This window comes from Typopeltis vanoorti, chromosome 5 (assembly GCF_054136105.1).
Source record: "Typopeltis vanoorti isolate ZY-2024b chromosome 5, IOZ_Tvanoo_1.0, whole genome shotgun sequence".
Lineage (NCBI taxonomy): Eukaryota > Metazoa > Arthropoda > Arachnida > Uropygi > Thelyphonidae > Typopeltis > Typopeltis vanoorti.
The window spans coordinates 60,188,808-60,207,205 of NC_143553.1; the positions used below are offsets into that span (position 1 = coordinate 60,188,808).

The 18,398-nt window shown below is 35.9% G+C and overlaps 1 protein-coding gene across 1 annotated transcript in view; it reads left to right on the forward strand.

Moving 5' to 3' along the window:
* Exd2 (Exonuclease 3'-5' domain-containing 2) overlaps positions 1-18,398 on the forward strand; it is a 154,461-nt gene that overhangs the window by 107,291 nt on the left and 28,772 nt on the right. Inside the window, exons 8-9 of the mRNA XM_090392453.1 lie at positions 2,840-3,005; positions 10,365-10,562. Of these exons, the coding sequence (XP_090248579.1) occupies positions 2,840-3,005; positions 10,365-10,562 (364 nt within the window). The remainder of the gene's footprint in view (positions 1-2,839; positions 3,006-10,364; positions 10,563-18,398) is intronic.

An 18,398-nucleotide genomic window follows, 5' to 3' on the forward strand; every position in this document is an offset into this window, starting at 1 on the left:
GGTCCAACCAGACCCATAATACAATACTACTCTAAGTCAAGTTTAATATATAGTTTGCAGTCATCATAACAAACTAATCCTGTGGCCCCATGTGCATATAAGTGGCCATCTCTAACTTATATCAAATCTTGCCCATAGTTTGATGATGATAGTTCACTCCATTCCTCATCCTCATTTGACTCTCTGAAGAATGTTAGTTCTTCATCTTCCACAACCATTGCCATAAAAACTGATCTCACACCATTTTTTAGTGAGAGTATGAATTATTTAGATAACTTTAGTGATACCTAAACAATGTGACTTCTCTGTCACAAAAAACAATTTTGCTTCTCAGCTTTATCTTCGATAATTTTTTATTATTATTATGAAGCCTCCAGGGAGTCCAAAGACTCATCAAGGAAGGGTACCCACTCCACAACTCTCCATATCCACCACCTACTTCAACTAACCTCAACTACACCAATGCCATCTACCACCGACCACCACTACTAGTATTTCCACAGACAATCACAAACATCCATGCCCACGCAGGATTCAAACCTACACCCTTTTTTGGCTGGAGAGCGGATACGCTAACCACTCGGCCAATCAGGCCGGCCTGATTACCCAGAATAATACCCAGATTCTTAAAGAAAATTAGATTTCTTTTTTCAGAATGGCATTTACTCTAGTTTTTTACCCCATTCATATCCTATTCAACATCTTACTTATTTGGGTAATTTGCCTTAGAAAATCTTAAATGATATACCTAGTACCCTCAATTTTTACTATAAAATTTTTGAAATTTATTTTCTATAAAACAGATATTATTATTAATGTTGTAGATTTGTATTGTTGTCCAATCCAATTGTGTGTGCAGCAACAGATATGAAAGCTTGTGAAAATTCATTAAGCATTCGGAACTATTCAGCATGCATGGTATTTATATCTGCAGTCAGAAGATGGATTAGCTAAATAAGTACAGCAATATAAATGAGAAGGAAAAAAAAAGTCCATCTAGTGACATAACTCATAAAAATTAGAGAAAGGTGAATTACTTTGTATTGTGAGACTTTGAAAAAAAATAAATAAAAACTCCAAAGAAAAATACACAATATGAAATCGACAGGCATAACTTTATATCATGATAATGCTGGACTGCACTGCTCACTAAAAATGTCCAAGAAATTTCCAGGTTTGGTTTTGATTCTATTCCAAATTCAGCCTCTAATCAGAACTTTGCTTCAAAGAGTGAGTTATTCAATTGCTTATGTGAACATTACTTTTTAACACTGATGAGGAATTAAAGAACACCATCAAAGAGTAGTTCAGAAGTTATGATCATGCATTTGTCCAAAGTCTGCTTAGTTTTTGGAAAGAAATATCCAGAATTAAAGGTGGCTATCCAGAAGATGGGTGTTGGTAACTAATAGTCTCTAATATCTATATAAAATTTAATATACTTATAAATATTTAGTTTCATATGGAGTTGTTAGGACTTCCCCTCACCTACCCCCTTCTGCAAAACGGACAAAATATACAGATCAAGTATATATATTGCCTATCATTACCAAAATTAAGTTTATTGAAAACATTTATGAGATTTTATGTATAAAGCTTTACTAAATATAAAAGACCTTAATAGTCATTCATTGGTACTTACCCATAAATAAGGGGAATGGTCACGCGCGCGCACACACACACACACACCTGTGCTAAGTGCACTAAGTATCATATTTGAATAAATAGAATAAGAGGGGTGAAAACCATGCATACAGTTATGTCACTTTTTTTTTTTTTTATGTCAGTAAATCTTTGGGACATAGTTTCTTTGAATTTTAGCTGTGTACTGAATTTCAGGTTGCATTTTCAACTAAAATTTATTTAATTACAATTTCTTAGCTCACTTTCAAACTACTGTCTCATATCCTTCAAAAAAATTATTACATTCCAAACAAAATAAAGTGAGAAGTGCCTAAATATTAAAAAATGATGCACAAATGTATGCAACACCCCATAGGTTGCTTTGAGCTTTATGGACACTATCTTGTAGTCAGTTATCTACATAGGGCATATTGTCAAGTCTTAACTCCATCTGAATTCATCTAAAAAAAAAGCATACAGACATTTGTGAAATTTTAATGAGATATTGATTTATATAATTTATCCCATTCCCATCCTTCATTTATATATATATGGCTCACTATAGCAAAACCATTATAACAAACTTGCTTACTATACCAAACTGCCATAAAATTTCTGCTGAGTCCTATAAGTATTGTAGGAGTTGACTTTTTTTTTTTGATATATTATTTTTGCTGCATGTGTTATGTGTCATACATCTGCTTGTGCCACTTGAAAGGGTTCTAACTGTTCAGCATATGCTCAATTGCATGCCATGGCTACGTAACTCAGCTGCTTTCAAATATTATTAATACTCTGATAGGATAGTTAATCCTATCTCAAAGTGTATTATGGCTACTGGTCACATGTATTCTTCTAGTCAGTTTGGTTGTTTTTACAGAATGAAAAACCTAGTTTCTGGAAAGACCCTCCCCCCCCCCCCCCTTCCATATGAGACTGGCTAATACATTTTTGGTTGAAAAGCTCTGATAGAGACTTTTTGAGTCCTAGGTGGAATTTAAATATGAATCCCATTTAGGACTCAAAGTCACTGTGCTTACAAGTATTTTGTTATACATATCTGAATCATGTTAGCTTTTTAAGGTTGTTTTACTTATTTTTGATTGTCTTAAATATATAACTTTAAATAAACTTGTGCATTAGCACTGTGTATAAAAGAAGAAAAAACACATTACAAAGTACAGAATAATAGCAGCAAATCTTTTTAATCTTCTAGTGCTTGTGAGTAATGATCCCTTGTCTGTGAGATTGAATTTTGAGCCTTCAGGAAGACCCATTTTTGATGGCTTATATAATACCTATGTTAAAGAAAATAGGTGTGTGGCATGTGGCAGAACTGATTCTTATATCAGAAAGAATGTTGTTCCTCATGAATATAGAAGGTAAGTAACTGTGTTTTACTGTTATTTATAACTCTCATTAGGTTGGTTAGTATTCTGTGACTCATCAGTTAACTGTATTAATGATATTATAATATACTATTTATTTAGTATAATATTATGTCATTTGTGTATGCGGAAGAGGATGGGTAAATAACAGAGCCTTGTGGGATACCTCTATTAATAGGAAAATCTTAAGAGAGAACTCTTTCCATTTTACATGCAGTTAATGGCTCAAGAGAAAGGAAAACTGATAAGGTTTGGACATTGAAAAGTCCTCAATGCCAAACTCTGTTGGATGTCTCAGAAATGTAGAGTGCAGCAGCACAGGTTTCTTAACCTTTCTATGGCACATGTTCAGAAGTGGGTAACATAGGTGAGATCTGCCTTGCATCTTGGCTGACAGAATCTGTATATGTGGTTGGTTATCAGCTGACAGCTTTCCATGTGTTGATTTTGTGATGACGTTCTCCATTACGTTATACAGCACTGAGATAAGAGCAGTAAGTCAATAGTTTGATGGTAGGCACTTGTTTTTTTCTGAATTGATTTATATAGTCTGGCTTCCATGCTGTATGGTGGATAAAGGACAGTTGCTAGTTCACAAACATATCTCCTGTGCAGAGTATATAAGATACCATCAGTACCTAAAGCCCTTTGGTATCTAGATTAACCAAGATTCTACTGGTGTCTTTTTGGCTGAAGGCTGCTAGACATATAGGGCGGTACTGTGGGTAAAGATGGAGGTGATTTGCCTTGGTCATCCATCTAAGAGCCAGAAGAGAAATTTGATGCTATGAGTTCAGCTTTATCTTTAGGTGTAGTTGCAATATTGATATCTGGGTGAGAGAAAGAGAGTGCACAGATGGGCAGAAATTGCAACCATCAGCTTTTGGCAAGGAACCAGAAGCAGCAGCAGCTACATAGGCATAGAAGGCAAATTTTCTACATTAATTCTTTCAAAGTTAATTAATAAGTGTTTTGCAGGTATTGCAAGCAATATAATTCACTGCCTTCATTAGTGTAGGCAGTGAATGAAGCTGGTGTTTCTGTCTCAAGCTACCTAAGATTTTTCTTTTTTTAAACACTGGTGCATTTCTTAGAAAATCGTTGTTTTGATTTTTAACAGATTAGGAAATAAAGGCTCTCATTACGACATGCATAATTTCAATGATATGATTCAAGTATCTGGAGAATGGAAACAATAATCTGATCATGGAGGAGTAAGTTTCAGAGATCTTACAATTTGACATTTTGTAGTGCCAAAGGATATGAAGTCATTGTCTGAGGGAGGCATTTGTCTCCACTAGAGACAAAACTTTTATAAGATGATGATCTGGATTACCAATTGCAGAAAATACCTCATATTCTCTTCTTTTTTCATTTGTGGAATTATAAAAAAACGGAGCCAGTTGAAGTTGTGAACATTAAAGTCAAGAAGGAAGGTGACTTCACTCTTGGGATGATTATACAGTAAATCAATCTTCAGGGATATGAATTCAAAGAGGTCAGAATGTTTTCACAACAGACAGAGTAGTAAAGACAGTACATGAATGATACATAAGAATTCAAATTTTAAGCCACAGAAAGTCAAAAAAGAGATGATTCAAGAACAAGCATCTTCTGGCAAGGAATAAACTGCACAAGTGCCACTCTTATTGCAGAAGGAATCGCAGAAAATATAGTTTGGACAGTTGCTCCTCTTATACAAACCTCTCAAACTCACTCCACACGTCCAAAAATCTGGGTTGTGGCTGTAATTTGAAGTTCAATCAAAAGCAAGAGATATGTATGTCTGTAGGTGATGGTGCACATCAGTTTAAGTTGGAATTTATGCCATGAGTGTAGATGAAGTGGATATGAAAGAATTTTTGTCAAGTTTTTAAAATTTTTCAATTATTTTGAGCTATTGGAAAAAGTTTGTACAGGGTGATCAAAATTAAAGTATCCCTGTTTAAGGCCTTGTGGAGCACCCAGTGATCCAAATGCTGTGAAACTTTGCAGTGTGCTCATGCAGAAGCAATATCTGAAGAAAAAAAATAATTTCAAATTTTGCGACCAGGGATCCTGTGATGATTTTCAAATGTAGATGTAGTAATTTTTCTCTATGTAAGGAGAAATGTGATACAAGCATAAATAACACATTTTTATTTACTTCAGTTGTGCATTCACAGGCTATACTGTTCAATGTGTTGCCTTTCCTGATATGCCACGGACTGCATCCTTTGTACAGTGTGTTCAACAGCAGAACACAGCTGGTCAGGACTGATGTTGCACACATGCTGCATTATGCTGTCGTTTGGCAAGTTATCAGGATGATCCTAATAATCCCTGTGTTTGAGAAATCCCCTGAGCCAGAAGTCATGGGGGAGGAGGGGTAGATCAGGTGAAATGCATGGCTGATCACTCTGGCTTCCATGAAATGTTCTCAAAGAATCTCCTGTACAGATCGACCAGTGAGTGTGTGTGGGGGGGGGGACATGACAGGCGCTTCTGTGGATGTGGCACAACAAAATTGGTTATCATATCACAATACCTCTCAGCAGTAACTGATCAGGTCACAGGAGCCAACTGGTGAATGTCTTCAAAGACGAATAGTCCAATGATAAACGAAGCTGTAAACCAGCACCAGACAGTAACTTTAGGTGAATGCAAAGGAATTGTTGGATTGCATGTGGGTTTTGCATAGCCCATACCCACAAGTGAGTGTTTGCAGCTTCATTTAGGTGAAAGTGAGCATCTCTCCTCACAGAATCATTCACTGCCATGCAACTTCCAACTCCACTCAACCAAGGAATTTAAAACGAATGTCAGTCGACTTTCAAAGTTCTGCAGATGCAACTCCTATGTCAGGGGGTTATCTTGAATGGGTAGAAATACAGAATTTTCTGTAGAATTTTCCAGACAGTTGTGTAAGACACATTCATGTGTCTTGATATAGTACATGCACTGCAGGAATGAATGCAGTTATTCATGGCCTGCTCCATAATGGCAATAGCAACTTCATTCACTTGTTGGGAACTGATCAGTTTGTGACCTCTGCCAGGTCTAACTTCCAACAATCCCATTTCTTCAAAAATGACTAATCATTCGTTGCAGAGCGCATGGAGATAGTGAACCTTGTTGACATATGTTCAGGAGATGAAATTTGTGGAATGCAGCAGCAGCAGCATTGCAATTATTGAGGTTGTGTAGCTTCATGAGCAAAGCACAATGGGGGCAAGTTAGTGTCATCACTGTGCATGGAATACCATCCACACTGATGGCACTAACTTTCCCCCAATCAGAATGAAGGGAAAAATGTCGCCTCCATTTTTTAAACCCTCCTGGAACCTGCTGAGTTGTGTGATATGCAAATTCCATGCATTTCAAAGCGATATACAATATCGCTTCTGTATAAAACAGTGTATTCTGGCAAAGTTTTGCTAGAATACACTGTGAATCACTGGATATGCAAAAATTCCACAAAGCCTTAAACAGGGATACTTTAATTTTGATCACCCTGTGTTTTCATTTGAATCAATGATTCTGTATCTATTCAAATGTCATGTTGTTATTGAAAAGATGAAGCAAAAAAAGATCAAGGGCTCATACACTGGAAGGGATAGACTCTTAGTCATTTTGTCCATATAGAGAGAGCTGCCAGATAGTGCATACAGGTAAGCCATGTTATGGCATGGAGACTGTGTGCTACTGTAGATTATATCTGGTGGCCAACATAAGGAACTTCTTTACTGCTGAAAGATGGGAAAGGCTCCAGATCCTTACAGCATGTTTGGCATATCCTGAAGAATATCACTCACTGTATATTAGAAGATTTGAGGGAAACAGAAACTGAAATCCCTGCTCTGAACCCAGCATAGCAGCAGTTACTTCAAGCTCATCCACAAAACTGGCCAGAAGAAAACACACAATTTAAAACATAAATACACTAGCCTTATAGCCTTATTTGCTTTGGATATAACTCCAAAAGCTCAATAGCTATTTCCTCTAGTATGGAAGGTGGCAGTATTTCAGTGAGTGATGAAGGGTATCTATGACAGTGGGAATGCTCACTGATAATGCCATAGCCTTCTAGGTGGAAATGTGTTACACCTCAAGAAGGTGAGGTTGACTTAACTGGTAGAGACTGCATATTACATAACATTAGTCTATTAATGCCCCACATGTCTGTATGCAGGAACTAACTTTCTGTAAGTCTCCCACTCCCTTAGGTACTTATCTGCTGGAAATTCATCAGTCCTAATGAATAAAATAAAAAAATAAAATAAAAAAAAAATTAAAAAAAATACTAATCTACTGATAATTCATCAGTCCTGATGAATTATCTGTAGATTAGTACCTGGAATGCTCATTTAACTAGAGACCAATATGGGTATGCTTGCTGAATAACTTATTAATTATTATTTAATATTTTTTGTTATATATTTTTGAACATCTTTAATCTTAGACATGATATATGTTCTTAGTACTAATATTCCAGCAAAACCCAAGCAAACAATTGAAATGGTAATTCCTACCAAAAAGTTATATTTACATTTTGTTATTTTTTATTTTTTCAAAATAATTATTTTAATTTTATTTTTTATTTTTTTAATATTTGATACATACACATACTCATTCCAAGTTCTACTCATGTCAGATAGTGACATCACCATTTCAAAGAACACATTCTACATGTAGACACAAGAATAAATGAAACAAAAAAAAAATGGAACAAATATTTGCCAACATTGGCAAATATTTCAACATGAAATTAGCAAGTCATCATCAGTGGCAGGCAGGCATATAAAGTAGAATGTTAACATGGATTATTTTGAAAACATTGTGAGTCATGTGATAATACAGTATGGAGGGGGGGGACAAATAACTACTGAACTTTGACATCCCTTTCAGTTCGTGCGCAATGAGATATGCCACTCAACTGCATACACATTAATAGAAGAATACGTGTAGAGTCTGCACCATTACATTTAGCTGTAGCAATGGTGTTGACATTAGAAGAAAAGACATTTATTGTTAAGCATTATTTTCATTCGTACTGAGTTGATAGGCAAATGATCCAAGCCTACAACATGTTTGTGGGCAGTTTGTTTGTCGTTTTTGTATTGAGAAGTTCTGACATACTGGGAGTGTTTTGACACAAATGAGAATCATGTGCATGTGCTGGAGCAAGTGTTACAGTCTCTGAAACGCAGTTAACACCAAACAGCAGTAAATACTGAGATGGTCACTACAGAGAATCCTTAAGGAGCTGGGTTCCTTTTTGTTAGTCATTCAGGTGGGTCACTGTTTAACAACAGATTACACTGTATCACGGGAATGCTGTGTACACATGCTGGCCAATGTCTATGAAGATCCCCCCTTCCTCCATAATGTCTGGTTCTTGGATGAAGTGCATTTCCATCTAAGTGGTCATGTAAACAGATAAACCTATAGGTTTCTTGAGACCTGAATTTGTCCAAGAGAAACCTCTTCACAGCGAGTAGGTCACTACATAGTGTACCATTTCTGGCCATGGCATAATTGGGCCATACTTCTTTGAAGAGGGTGGTGATGACCTTGAATAGCAAATGTTACTTCGAGAATGAGTTCATTTCATTCACACAGGATGTGTCATGCAAAAAACATTCCATTTCATGCACAGGTATCCCAGCAGGACAGAGCAACCTGTCACACATCACGTGGTTCTAGATACTATTTTTTCAGAACACTTACCTGGGAGGTTCATTTCAAGGTTCACATAATTCCCTTACCCTTCCCATTCTGCTGATCTCACATCACTTGATGCCTTTGTTTGGGGGTATGTTGAAGGAATAGGTATTCCACCATGACCCTCCTTGAAACCTTGATGAACTAAGGGATAAAATTACATGATATGTCCACAGATGTCCCAACCCTTGCTCTCCAAAATGACAGAGAACCTTCGCATGTGGTATGAAACCTCTCTTGAAAGACAAGGTGCCCATTTTGAGCACATCATCTACCGTCAGTGCTTTATTAGACCAAGATTCCACTGATAGTTGTGGATGTACATATCATCTTGTGTAAACATATATTTCTTTGTTAATGAACCCATTTGCTACATAACATATATTGTAATTATTCAGTACTGTGTTTTTTTTTTTTTTTTGCACTATACCATATAAATAACAACTTTAAAATGCTTTAAAAATCAGTGAAAGTGAATTATTAGCTATTTTTTGCAATTATAGATAACATATCGTATACTCCTCTTCCCCTCACTCCCAATAAATAAATAAAAAATATGTTTGTATATTAGTGACATATTTATTTGAAGAAGTTTTTCTGTTTGGCCCCTTTGAAGCCAATTTCTTTTGATGTTTGGGAAATGACGCTGTTCATTTATATGGTGGCAGTGCACTTCTTTCACAGGACACATGGCTGTAAGTCACATGTAGAAGTGATCTGTTATCTTTGAGATTTTTGATACTTCCTCTTGGAAAATCTTGACATGTTGTTAGTAGGATTCCTTGTTCAAACTTTACGAAGTTACATTACATATTGCCAGCCTGATTAGCATACCTTCTCTCCAGTCAACTGACTGCAGGTGCAAATCTTGCTATAGTAATGGATGTTTGTGATTGTCTTTAGTAGGTGGGGGATGAATGTCATCGCCCTGGATGAGACCATCTCCCCACTTATTGGAGGCTTGAGTGATTTAAAAAAATTCCATATTTGGTCACTGTCACTAAAGCAGGATTTCCAGACTATGTAAAAAATAAATAAAAATACTATATATATATATATATAAATAATTAATAATAAAAATAGAAAAAAAAAATCCTTAGCCCACCCATGGTACAAATGTACTATGAGTTTGTAGCAAAATCTTTTGTGGATGGGAGCTATATAAAAAAATTAAAAAAATCTGATAATCTGTATCATATTTAATTGAAGTAATGAGATTAATCGAGAAAGCATGATATCACATGATGCAATTCTATGAAGAATGGAACATTTTCTTAATACTTGTCATAATGAACATCATTTATACAGTACTGTCAAATGGGAAATGTTTGTATTCACATTCATTGATCTGTGATTGGATTGATTGCTACTGATAAAAATAATTATACAGCATATGGATGTGTGTCAATGATTATATTAATTATAATTAATTTTTCTCATTTTAAAAGTTTTTCCTTATATCCAAGATCTTAGGTCATTAGTATGCTTTCTCGATTAGCAATCTAATGAACTCCTTTCTCGATTAGCATACAAATGAACTCCCCAAGCAATACAGCTACAAATGTCAAGCATTTGCAGCTTTATTGCTTGGGGAGTTCATTTAATTGTTTTCACTGAGATTAAAATCTTTATATTTGTTTTGCATTTCAGATACTTTCCAAACCTTATGAAAGAGCATTTGTCACATGACATTATTCTGTTGTGTATCAGCTGTCACTTGAAGAGTAATAATTATGACTTAGTGCTCAGAAAACAGCTAGCAGAGGAATGTGGTGCACCACTTGGAAGTGGAGATGATATAAGGGTGAAAGAAGATCCAGAACTCATGAAAATTAGATCTGCAGGAAGGCAAGTAATTTTATATTAATAACAATGATAAACAGAATAAAGATGAGATGACAATAGGCATTTAATAAAAATTTGCAGTTGTAATTCATATCATCACAAATGAGGACAAAATATTTTCTCTAACATTATTGCAGGAATTTGGACTGTTGATGATTCTGATTAAAGAAGAAATGAGAACAGTAATATCTGCTGCACTGCACCATACTGCATTTTGTAATTTACTTCTAATAATTTGAGATTGTTCATATACATCTTTTGATTTGGAGATTTAGTGGATAAGACAATATGTTAGTAAAATACTAAGCTAATGTTTTAATGAGTTACACTGAAGTCCTAGATTTAAAACTTACTGAAGCATGTGTAATTTAGGTTTCTCTAAAATATAGTGCTATTACAGTACTTATTTTCAGCATATTGTATATTACTTTATTAAATAAAAAGATTATTAAGTATATAATTCGACAAAGTTTTGGTAGCATGATTGAAAGGAAAACCTCTTACATTGTCTCATATGCTCATTGTACATTTGGGCTGAAAAATTGAGCAACATGAAAATTAGATCTGCTATTTAATTTTTCCATCATAGTTTAGAAGAGTAGTAATGCCCTCATCAACTAATCATACTAATAAAAACCAATCATACTTTCAATGTTTGTAGAAATAATGAATAGAATATGAGTGTAGACAGCACTAAAGGATAGAGAGGAACAGTATACTGTAATAACAAGCATTGTGCATGCACATATGTTAGGCAGAGAATGGCTAGTTTGCATTTCATTTGTATTTGCTTTTCTTTGAATTTGAGAGTTGGAGAAAGGACATTGTTACAGCTGTGTGAATGTAAAAAAAAATCACATTTGACATCCTTAAATCCTGTATGGTCACTCCTGTACCTCATCGAGTTTTGGGAGTGATGCCTTTTGCTAGAAGAAGTGATAGGATTGCAGATGCCCTTTCCACACCGAGTAAGTAAGACAATCACAAACATCCATGCTCATGGCTAATTCAAACCTGAAATCTCTTGGCTGGCAAGCTGATACACTAACCACTCGGCCAACCAGGCTGCAATATAAACAGTTTGCAGTCAAATCACAAGGTTGATCTATAAAACAGGCATCAAATACAAACAACAGGCTGTTGTTTGCATTTTGCTAGTCATATGACAAAATTATTATTATTATTATGAATGATCCCCCTCCAAAGAATCCAAGGACTCATCAAGGGCAAGCCCATTTAGACATGTATAATTAAATACCTATCATATCCTTTAATGCATTTACTGAAGATGCATGCATAACATCTAACAGTAGCCCTTCTGTCCTCACCAGATATCACAGGAAGAACTTGTGATACCTGATAGATAGCATGGGACTTCACATGTTATCTAACAGCATCCTTAGCCATATACCAGAGATGATCCCAAGTTCTACTCCCACCATCTTTAGGCTGCTTACTTGTGTCTATACTGTAATAACTCTTTACTAACTTGCATGTTTCTATCATATCCCCTCTCCTCAGTTCATTTCTCAAACTTTGAAGGCCATATTCCCTCAATCTGTCCTCATATAGGCACAAAGCCATAGGCCAGTTATCATCATGGTTATTCATCATTGAATCTTTTAATCACTTTTCTTATCTCTCTGGAATCTCCCCCTGACCATATCTTTGCATAGTAATCCAGACACGGTCTTATTAAAACAGTGTAAAGTGGGAGAATATCTTCCTTTTTTCCTATAAGTTAGTGATATCTTTAACAGTGCCATTATCTGATGCAGTTCCTAAACTTTTTAACTCACTGTCTTTAATTTCATTGACTATTTCCAACAAATTCCCATTAATGTAACTTTACAATTGACAACACTGAACTAAATTCATCATCATTTGTCTCCACATAACCAATCTGTTCGATAAAGCTTGCAAGAATTCTGTATCATCTGTGTTCCTTATCACATTTAAAATCTTCCCTGATATCATTAATATACTTGTCAATATACTTATTAAACAACAAGGGTTGCTTAAAGGTCAAAGCTGTATAACTGAGAGGAGACCTCCACATAGCCTTTACAGGAATGTGGAGAACCGATCAGGGCTTCTGACCTAATGTCCAATCCTTACCTTGGGTATCTACCTGGATGCTGAACGAACGAGGGTGGGTTGGCAATTTGGGATTTTGCTGACCAAATTGTATTCTTATTGGCTTAAACCAAAATACAAAATGATAGTACAACATGACAAAATTTCATGCTGGCTGGGGCATTGCCCGGTTAAACAAGGCCCCCCGTTGTTTTTGTCAGGGAACCAGTGCAAACAGTGAAAAGTCAGCTACTGGAACAAATCTGAAAACGCACCTCAACTCAACATCACCAGAGTTAGAGATTGGTACTATCAACATAAGAAGCCTGAATAGCAAAGAAATGGAGTTAGCTGAGGAATTAGATAAGTACCAGCTCGACATAATAGGGGTGGCTGAAACAAAAAAGACAAAAACTAGTAAGATCTTTCTGAGCAGTAAATACAAAATGTTATATTCAGGCAATGACAATCAAAGTAAAGGAGTAGCCATAGTATTCAACAGTAAATACAAGATTAATCTTCTTGAATGGCAGGCAGTCTCAAGTAGAGTAATGTGGGCAAATATAAGAATGGGAAACTGGACAATGAGACTTATTTGTGCCTATGGTCCCACAGAAGGTTCTACTAAGGTAGAAGTGGAGGAATTTTTTGAGGCTTTAGAGAAATCAACTGACACAGTGAAAAAGAGAAAGTTGGTTCTTGTTGGGGATCTAAATAGCAGAGTAGGAAGTGTTGTCAGACATACAACAATGTTTTAGGAAAATTTGGAGAAAAGAGCAAGGCTAATAATAATGGCAAATACCTGTTGGATTTCTGCTCAGGACATGGACTGGTTATTACTAACACCATGTTCCAACATAAAAATGTGCACAAATTCACATGGAGAGAAGAGGCAAGGAATAAAAAAAAAGTCTCATTGACTATGTTATTATGGATAGTGATGTTTTCTCCCTGGTGCAGGACACCAGAGTGTACACAGGATTTGAAATTGGAAGTGATCACTATTTAGTCTTGAGCAGGATAAAATTGAATTTCATATCGAAAAGAATAACATGTAAGAAAGTTTTAAAGCAAATAAAAGTCGAGCAGCTCTCAGATGTGAACTGTAGACTAAAATACACAAAGATTATTGAAGAAAAAATGAAAGAGTTTGAGAACAGGAACCAAACCTTGGAGATTCAGTGGCAAGCCTTGAAGAAAACCCTGATTGATTCAGCCAGAGAGGCATGTGGTGAGGTTGTCTGCAAGGATAGAAAAATCAGAACTCCATGGTGGACACAGGAAGTTAAAGAGGTGGTGAAGGAAAAGAAGAAAGCATAACAAAAGTTCCTGGCAAATAAATCAATTTGTGCTCTTAGAGAATACAGAGACAAATGTAAGAAAGCTAAACACTGTGTAAAACTGGCTAAACAAAAGTCATGGGAGGACTTTGGCAAGAATATAGAAAATAAATATCAAGAAGGTGGTAAGATATTCTGGAGGTTGTTGAAGAAGCTTAGAAATGTAGGATAGAGTGCTGTAAAAGGACTTAGAGATGATAAAGGGTGACATGAAAACTGGAGAAAAAGATATCCTTGAAGTAATTACTTCGAAAAATTGCTAAATGAAACCACCAATGATAGCACAGTGGTAAAAAACACTGAATAGGTATACGGTCAGGAATTCATATCCATACTTGAAGTAGAAAAAGTTATCAAACGGCTTGAAATGTGGAAAGGCAGCAGGAGTAGATAATATTCAACAAGGAATGCTGAAGTATAAAAGTCTTACAGTGGCTGCACTGCATATTTCAGAAGTTCTGGACAGAGGGACGAATTCCTGATGATTGGAGTAGAGCTCTCATAGTACCCATATATAAAAAGGGAAATAAAACTGAATGTGAGAATTATAGAGGTATTTCCCTACTGAGTATTCCTGGTAAGATAAGATTTATGCAAGTATACATAAGAAACAGTTGAGAAGAATTGAGAAAGAAAAGCTTGGTGAAGAACAAGCTGGATTAGGTCAAATAGAGACTGTCAGGTCTCTATTTGATCTTCACTTTACGACAAATAGTTGAAAAATCATGGGAATATAATAGAGATCTGTATTTAAGTTTTGTATATCTGGAAAAGGCATATGACAAGGTGCCAAGAGAAAAGCTATTCATGTATTCAAGATACCAAGTAATTTTATATAAACTGGTTTTTAATCCTATTTCCCAAGTAAGCTCCCAACAGGAAGATGGAATTGCCTTTAATATATAGCATCATGCATCTCTGTAAGGGGATGTGCTTTACATTAAGGGAAAAATACTAAGGAAAGTGATCGGAGCTTAATCAACCTTTACCACGAGTTGCCTCGGAGTGGCACCAAATTACCATCAGTTGCCTCAGACTTGCACTACGTGCAGGCACAAACTTAACTTACCTGTCTGTTTGCTTTCTTGGGAAAAAGGATTAAAAACCAAGTTTATATAAAATAACTTGGTATCTTGAATACATAATGTACCCAATACTTTATTCCCTCTGTTATTCATTATCTATATGGATCACATTATGAAGGAAAGTGGTATTAAATCTGATATCAAAATTGGAGATGTTAATGTCAGCTGTTTGCTTTACGTGGATGATGTTATACTTCTAAATAAATCCACTACAAGTCTGCAAGATTCCCTGACTAAAATGAATAACTGTTGTAATAGATATGGTATTAAGATTAGCAATAAAAAGACAAAGACAATGGAAATTGGCAGAATCATTGAAAATGTCAACTGCGTTGTGAATGGAGAACCTGTGGAATATGTAAAACATTTCAGCTATTTAGGCACAATTTTTAGTGAAGATGGTAAATTAAATATGGAAATAGACAACAGAATCAACAAAGCTGGTATGGTAGGAAGTCAATTGAATAAATTCATATGGAATAAGAGAGAAATTAGTCGGAACACTAAATGAGTATACAAATTAGTGTTCAAACCAGTTTTAACTTATGGATTTGAGAGCTAGGTCAGAAGTAAAACACTTGACCAAAGACTAGAGACCGCAGATATGAGAGTCCTGAGAAAGATTAGAGGCGTGAACAGATGGCATCAATGGCAATATCATATTAAAAACGAGGATATTAGGAAAGAACTTGACATTGTCAGCATCCCAGAATGCATTAGCAGAGCTAATCTCAAGTGGTATGGTTGCCAGGTTGCCATAATGTTGGAGTCTTGACAAGTAACGGGCTGATTTGGAGGAAAATTGTAGATAGAAAGTTAGTAATGATGTAAATTTTTCATGTAGTACTATCATATCCTGTACACCTCTTGAGGGTACATGGCAGGAATTTAATGATGATGTTAAACAACAATGGCCCAAGTACAGAATCCTGATGTAAACAACTAGTCATCCTTCTCCTCATAGACTCAGCACCACCAGAGTCAGCCATTCTCCAGTAAATTTTTGAGGTTTATTTTGCAAACCCCATCATCATCATCATCTTCCTTTTAACCTCTTTTTACCTTGCAGTGTCGAGGGTTTATTAATCATTGGACCTCAAACAGTTCACAGGATAAGGTGGTCAAGCCCTACGCCCTGGTGTATCATGTGTTCTATAGTGTTGAGTTCTCGAGGCTGGTTTGCCTGCTTTGCAGGATGAAAAACCCAGGATAAACTGGGGAAAAACCCTACTGTCCACACCCAAGACTGGCTAACTTGGTTATGGCTGAGGAAGATCCTTCAGCTGTTCATGTCACCGACGGGAATCGAACCTAGGACACTACTTCCCCAGGCATATGGTTGCGAAGCTCACAGCTACTAGGCTAACTGCGGACACCTTGCAAGTCTATCTCTTTGTATATTAACCTCTGTTGTGTTATCCTGTCAAATGTCTTGCCAAAATCCAGAAGTATTGTGCTATATCCTTTCTTTTTATCTAAGTCTGTGGTTGCTCTATTAGAAAGCAAAGCATGTGCAGATTGCTAGAATACTACCTTTTACAAAACCATGCTATCTTCTTTGGAGGATTCTAATGTTGTCCACCCACCTTTGAATGCATTTCTTAACCAGCTTTTCTACTACCTTGATGAAACACATCAGAGATATTAAATAATCTATAATTAACTGCACCTGTCTTAGCTATACCCTTGTATAATTGGAATTATCTTGCTCCCTTTCCAATCATTAGGAATCTTGTATGTGCTGAAACACAAGTTGAACAACCAGGTCAGGGGCAATGTTTGCCATTTTTCATATTCCTTTAGCACCATAGTTGATATCATGTCTGGTACAACTGCTGTATTTGATTCAAGCTCTTGTAGCAGCTTTAATAGTTTTAACTCATCATCTTCTTTTTCTTTTTTTTGTCCAGCTTTTTATCAGCATCCAAATAACTAAACCGGATTCACCTAGATCATACACCTTACTAAAGTAATAATTTAACAACTATGCTAATTCTTTCATTTAAACAACTTCGCTATTACTTGCATATGTGACACTTCTACTGAATTTACTAAAGCTACTATTCTTCCATCATTCTTCCTTTTTACTTGCTACGTAGCAGTAAAATTCTTTCGGATTTCCTTCAGCCTGTTCAACTCTTTTCATTATCTGATTTCTCGCCATAGCCATCACTGTCTTAGTTTGCCCTTTCTAAAGCACTCCAGAGTACCATCATTACTACTCTCACAATACTAATCCACAGTCTCCTCTTTTTATGCAGCTCTTGTTGCATAAAACTCCATTTAACTCCCATGTGATTAATTATCTTAACTCTAGGAATACAGATGGAAGATGACTAGTTATGAACTTGCTTTATAGTTCTGCATATACACCTTCTTAATCAATACTTTTTGCATATATATTGTCACCTTCCAAGTCAAAACTGCATGATCACTCTTACCATTTAAAGGCATAATTGGCCAACTCATTTTAAAAACAGATTCTCAGATGATGTTACTAAATTCTAATGTTCTTATACTGCAAATCCCATCCATGATGTACTTTTTAAAGTGGTTTGGTTATCCCAGAGTAATATTCTGTAAATTCATTTCCCCTCATCTTACATATTTTCTCACATCCCTCACCTCCACAGTCCATATCCTTAAGGTTGAAATCATCCATAATGATAGTATCCATAAGAAATTATCTGCCAGTACAGTTCACAATCCTCTTTAGATGATCCTGATTTGTAGCAGCACTCATTTTATTATTGTTTTTTCCCTGTTAATCTCTATCTTGCACCAAACAACCCAAACCAATTTACTGTGTTGATGGAAGTTCTTCCATACTTTAGGTGCAAACTTTGTTTGCTTACACTTGGATAAAGGATCAAACCAAATATATAATTGGTAGCCAAGTAAAAGAACTTCCATCAACTTATCACCATATGCCAGTTGCCAAAAGGTGTCACACCTTTTGGCAACTGGCATATGGAAATATGACTTCTCCATTACTTCCACCTTAGTATCACCACCTCTGGGTCTGGCTCCCACTGATGAGACCTCAATAAAGGTCGAAACCGGTCTGGGTAGTGATCCTTCTCTTAATACATAGCATTATGCATGTCTGCAAGGAGATGTGCTTTACATTATGAGATATTAAGGCAAGTGATGAGAAATTCTACTACCTTTGCCACGAGTTGCCCCAGTCCTGAAAATACTTCAGGTGCAAACTTTGTTTGCTTACATTTGGATAAAGGATTAAACCAAATATACCATTTACTGTATTATTCATTCTTCCTCCACCATTGGAGATTTCTACTCTGGCCAGATTTAATTCCTCTCCAATCAGTAGCAAT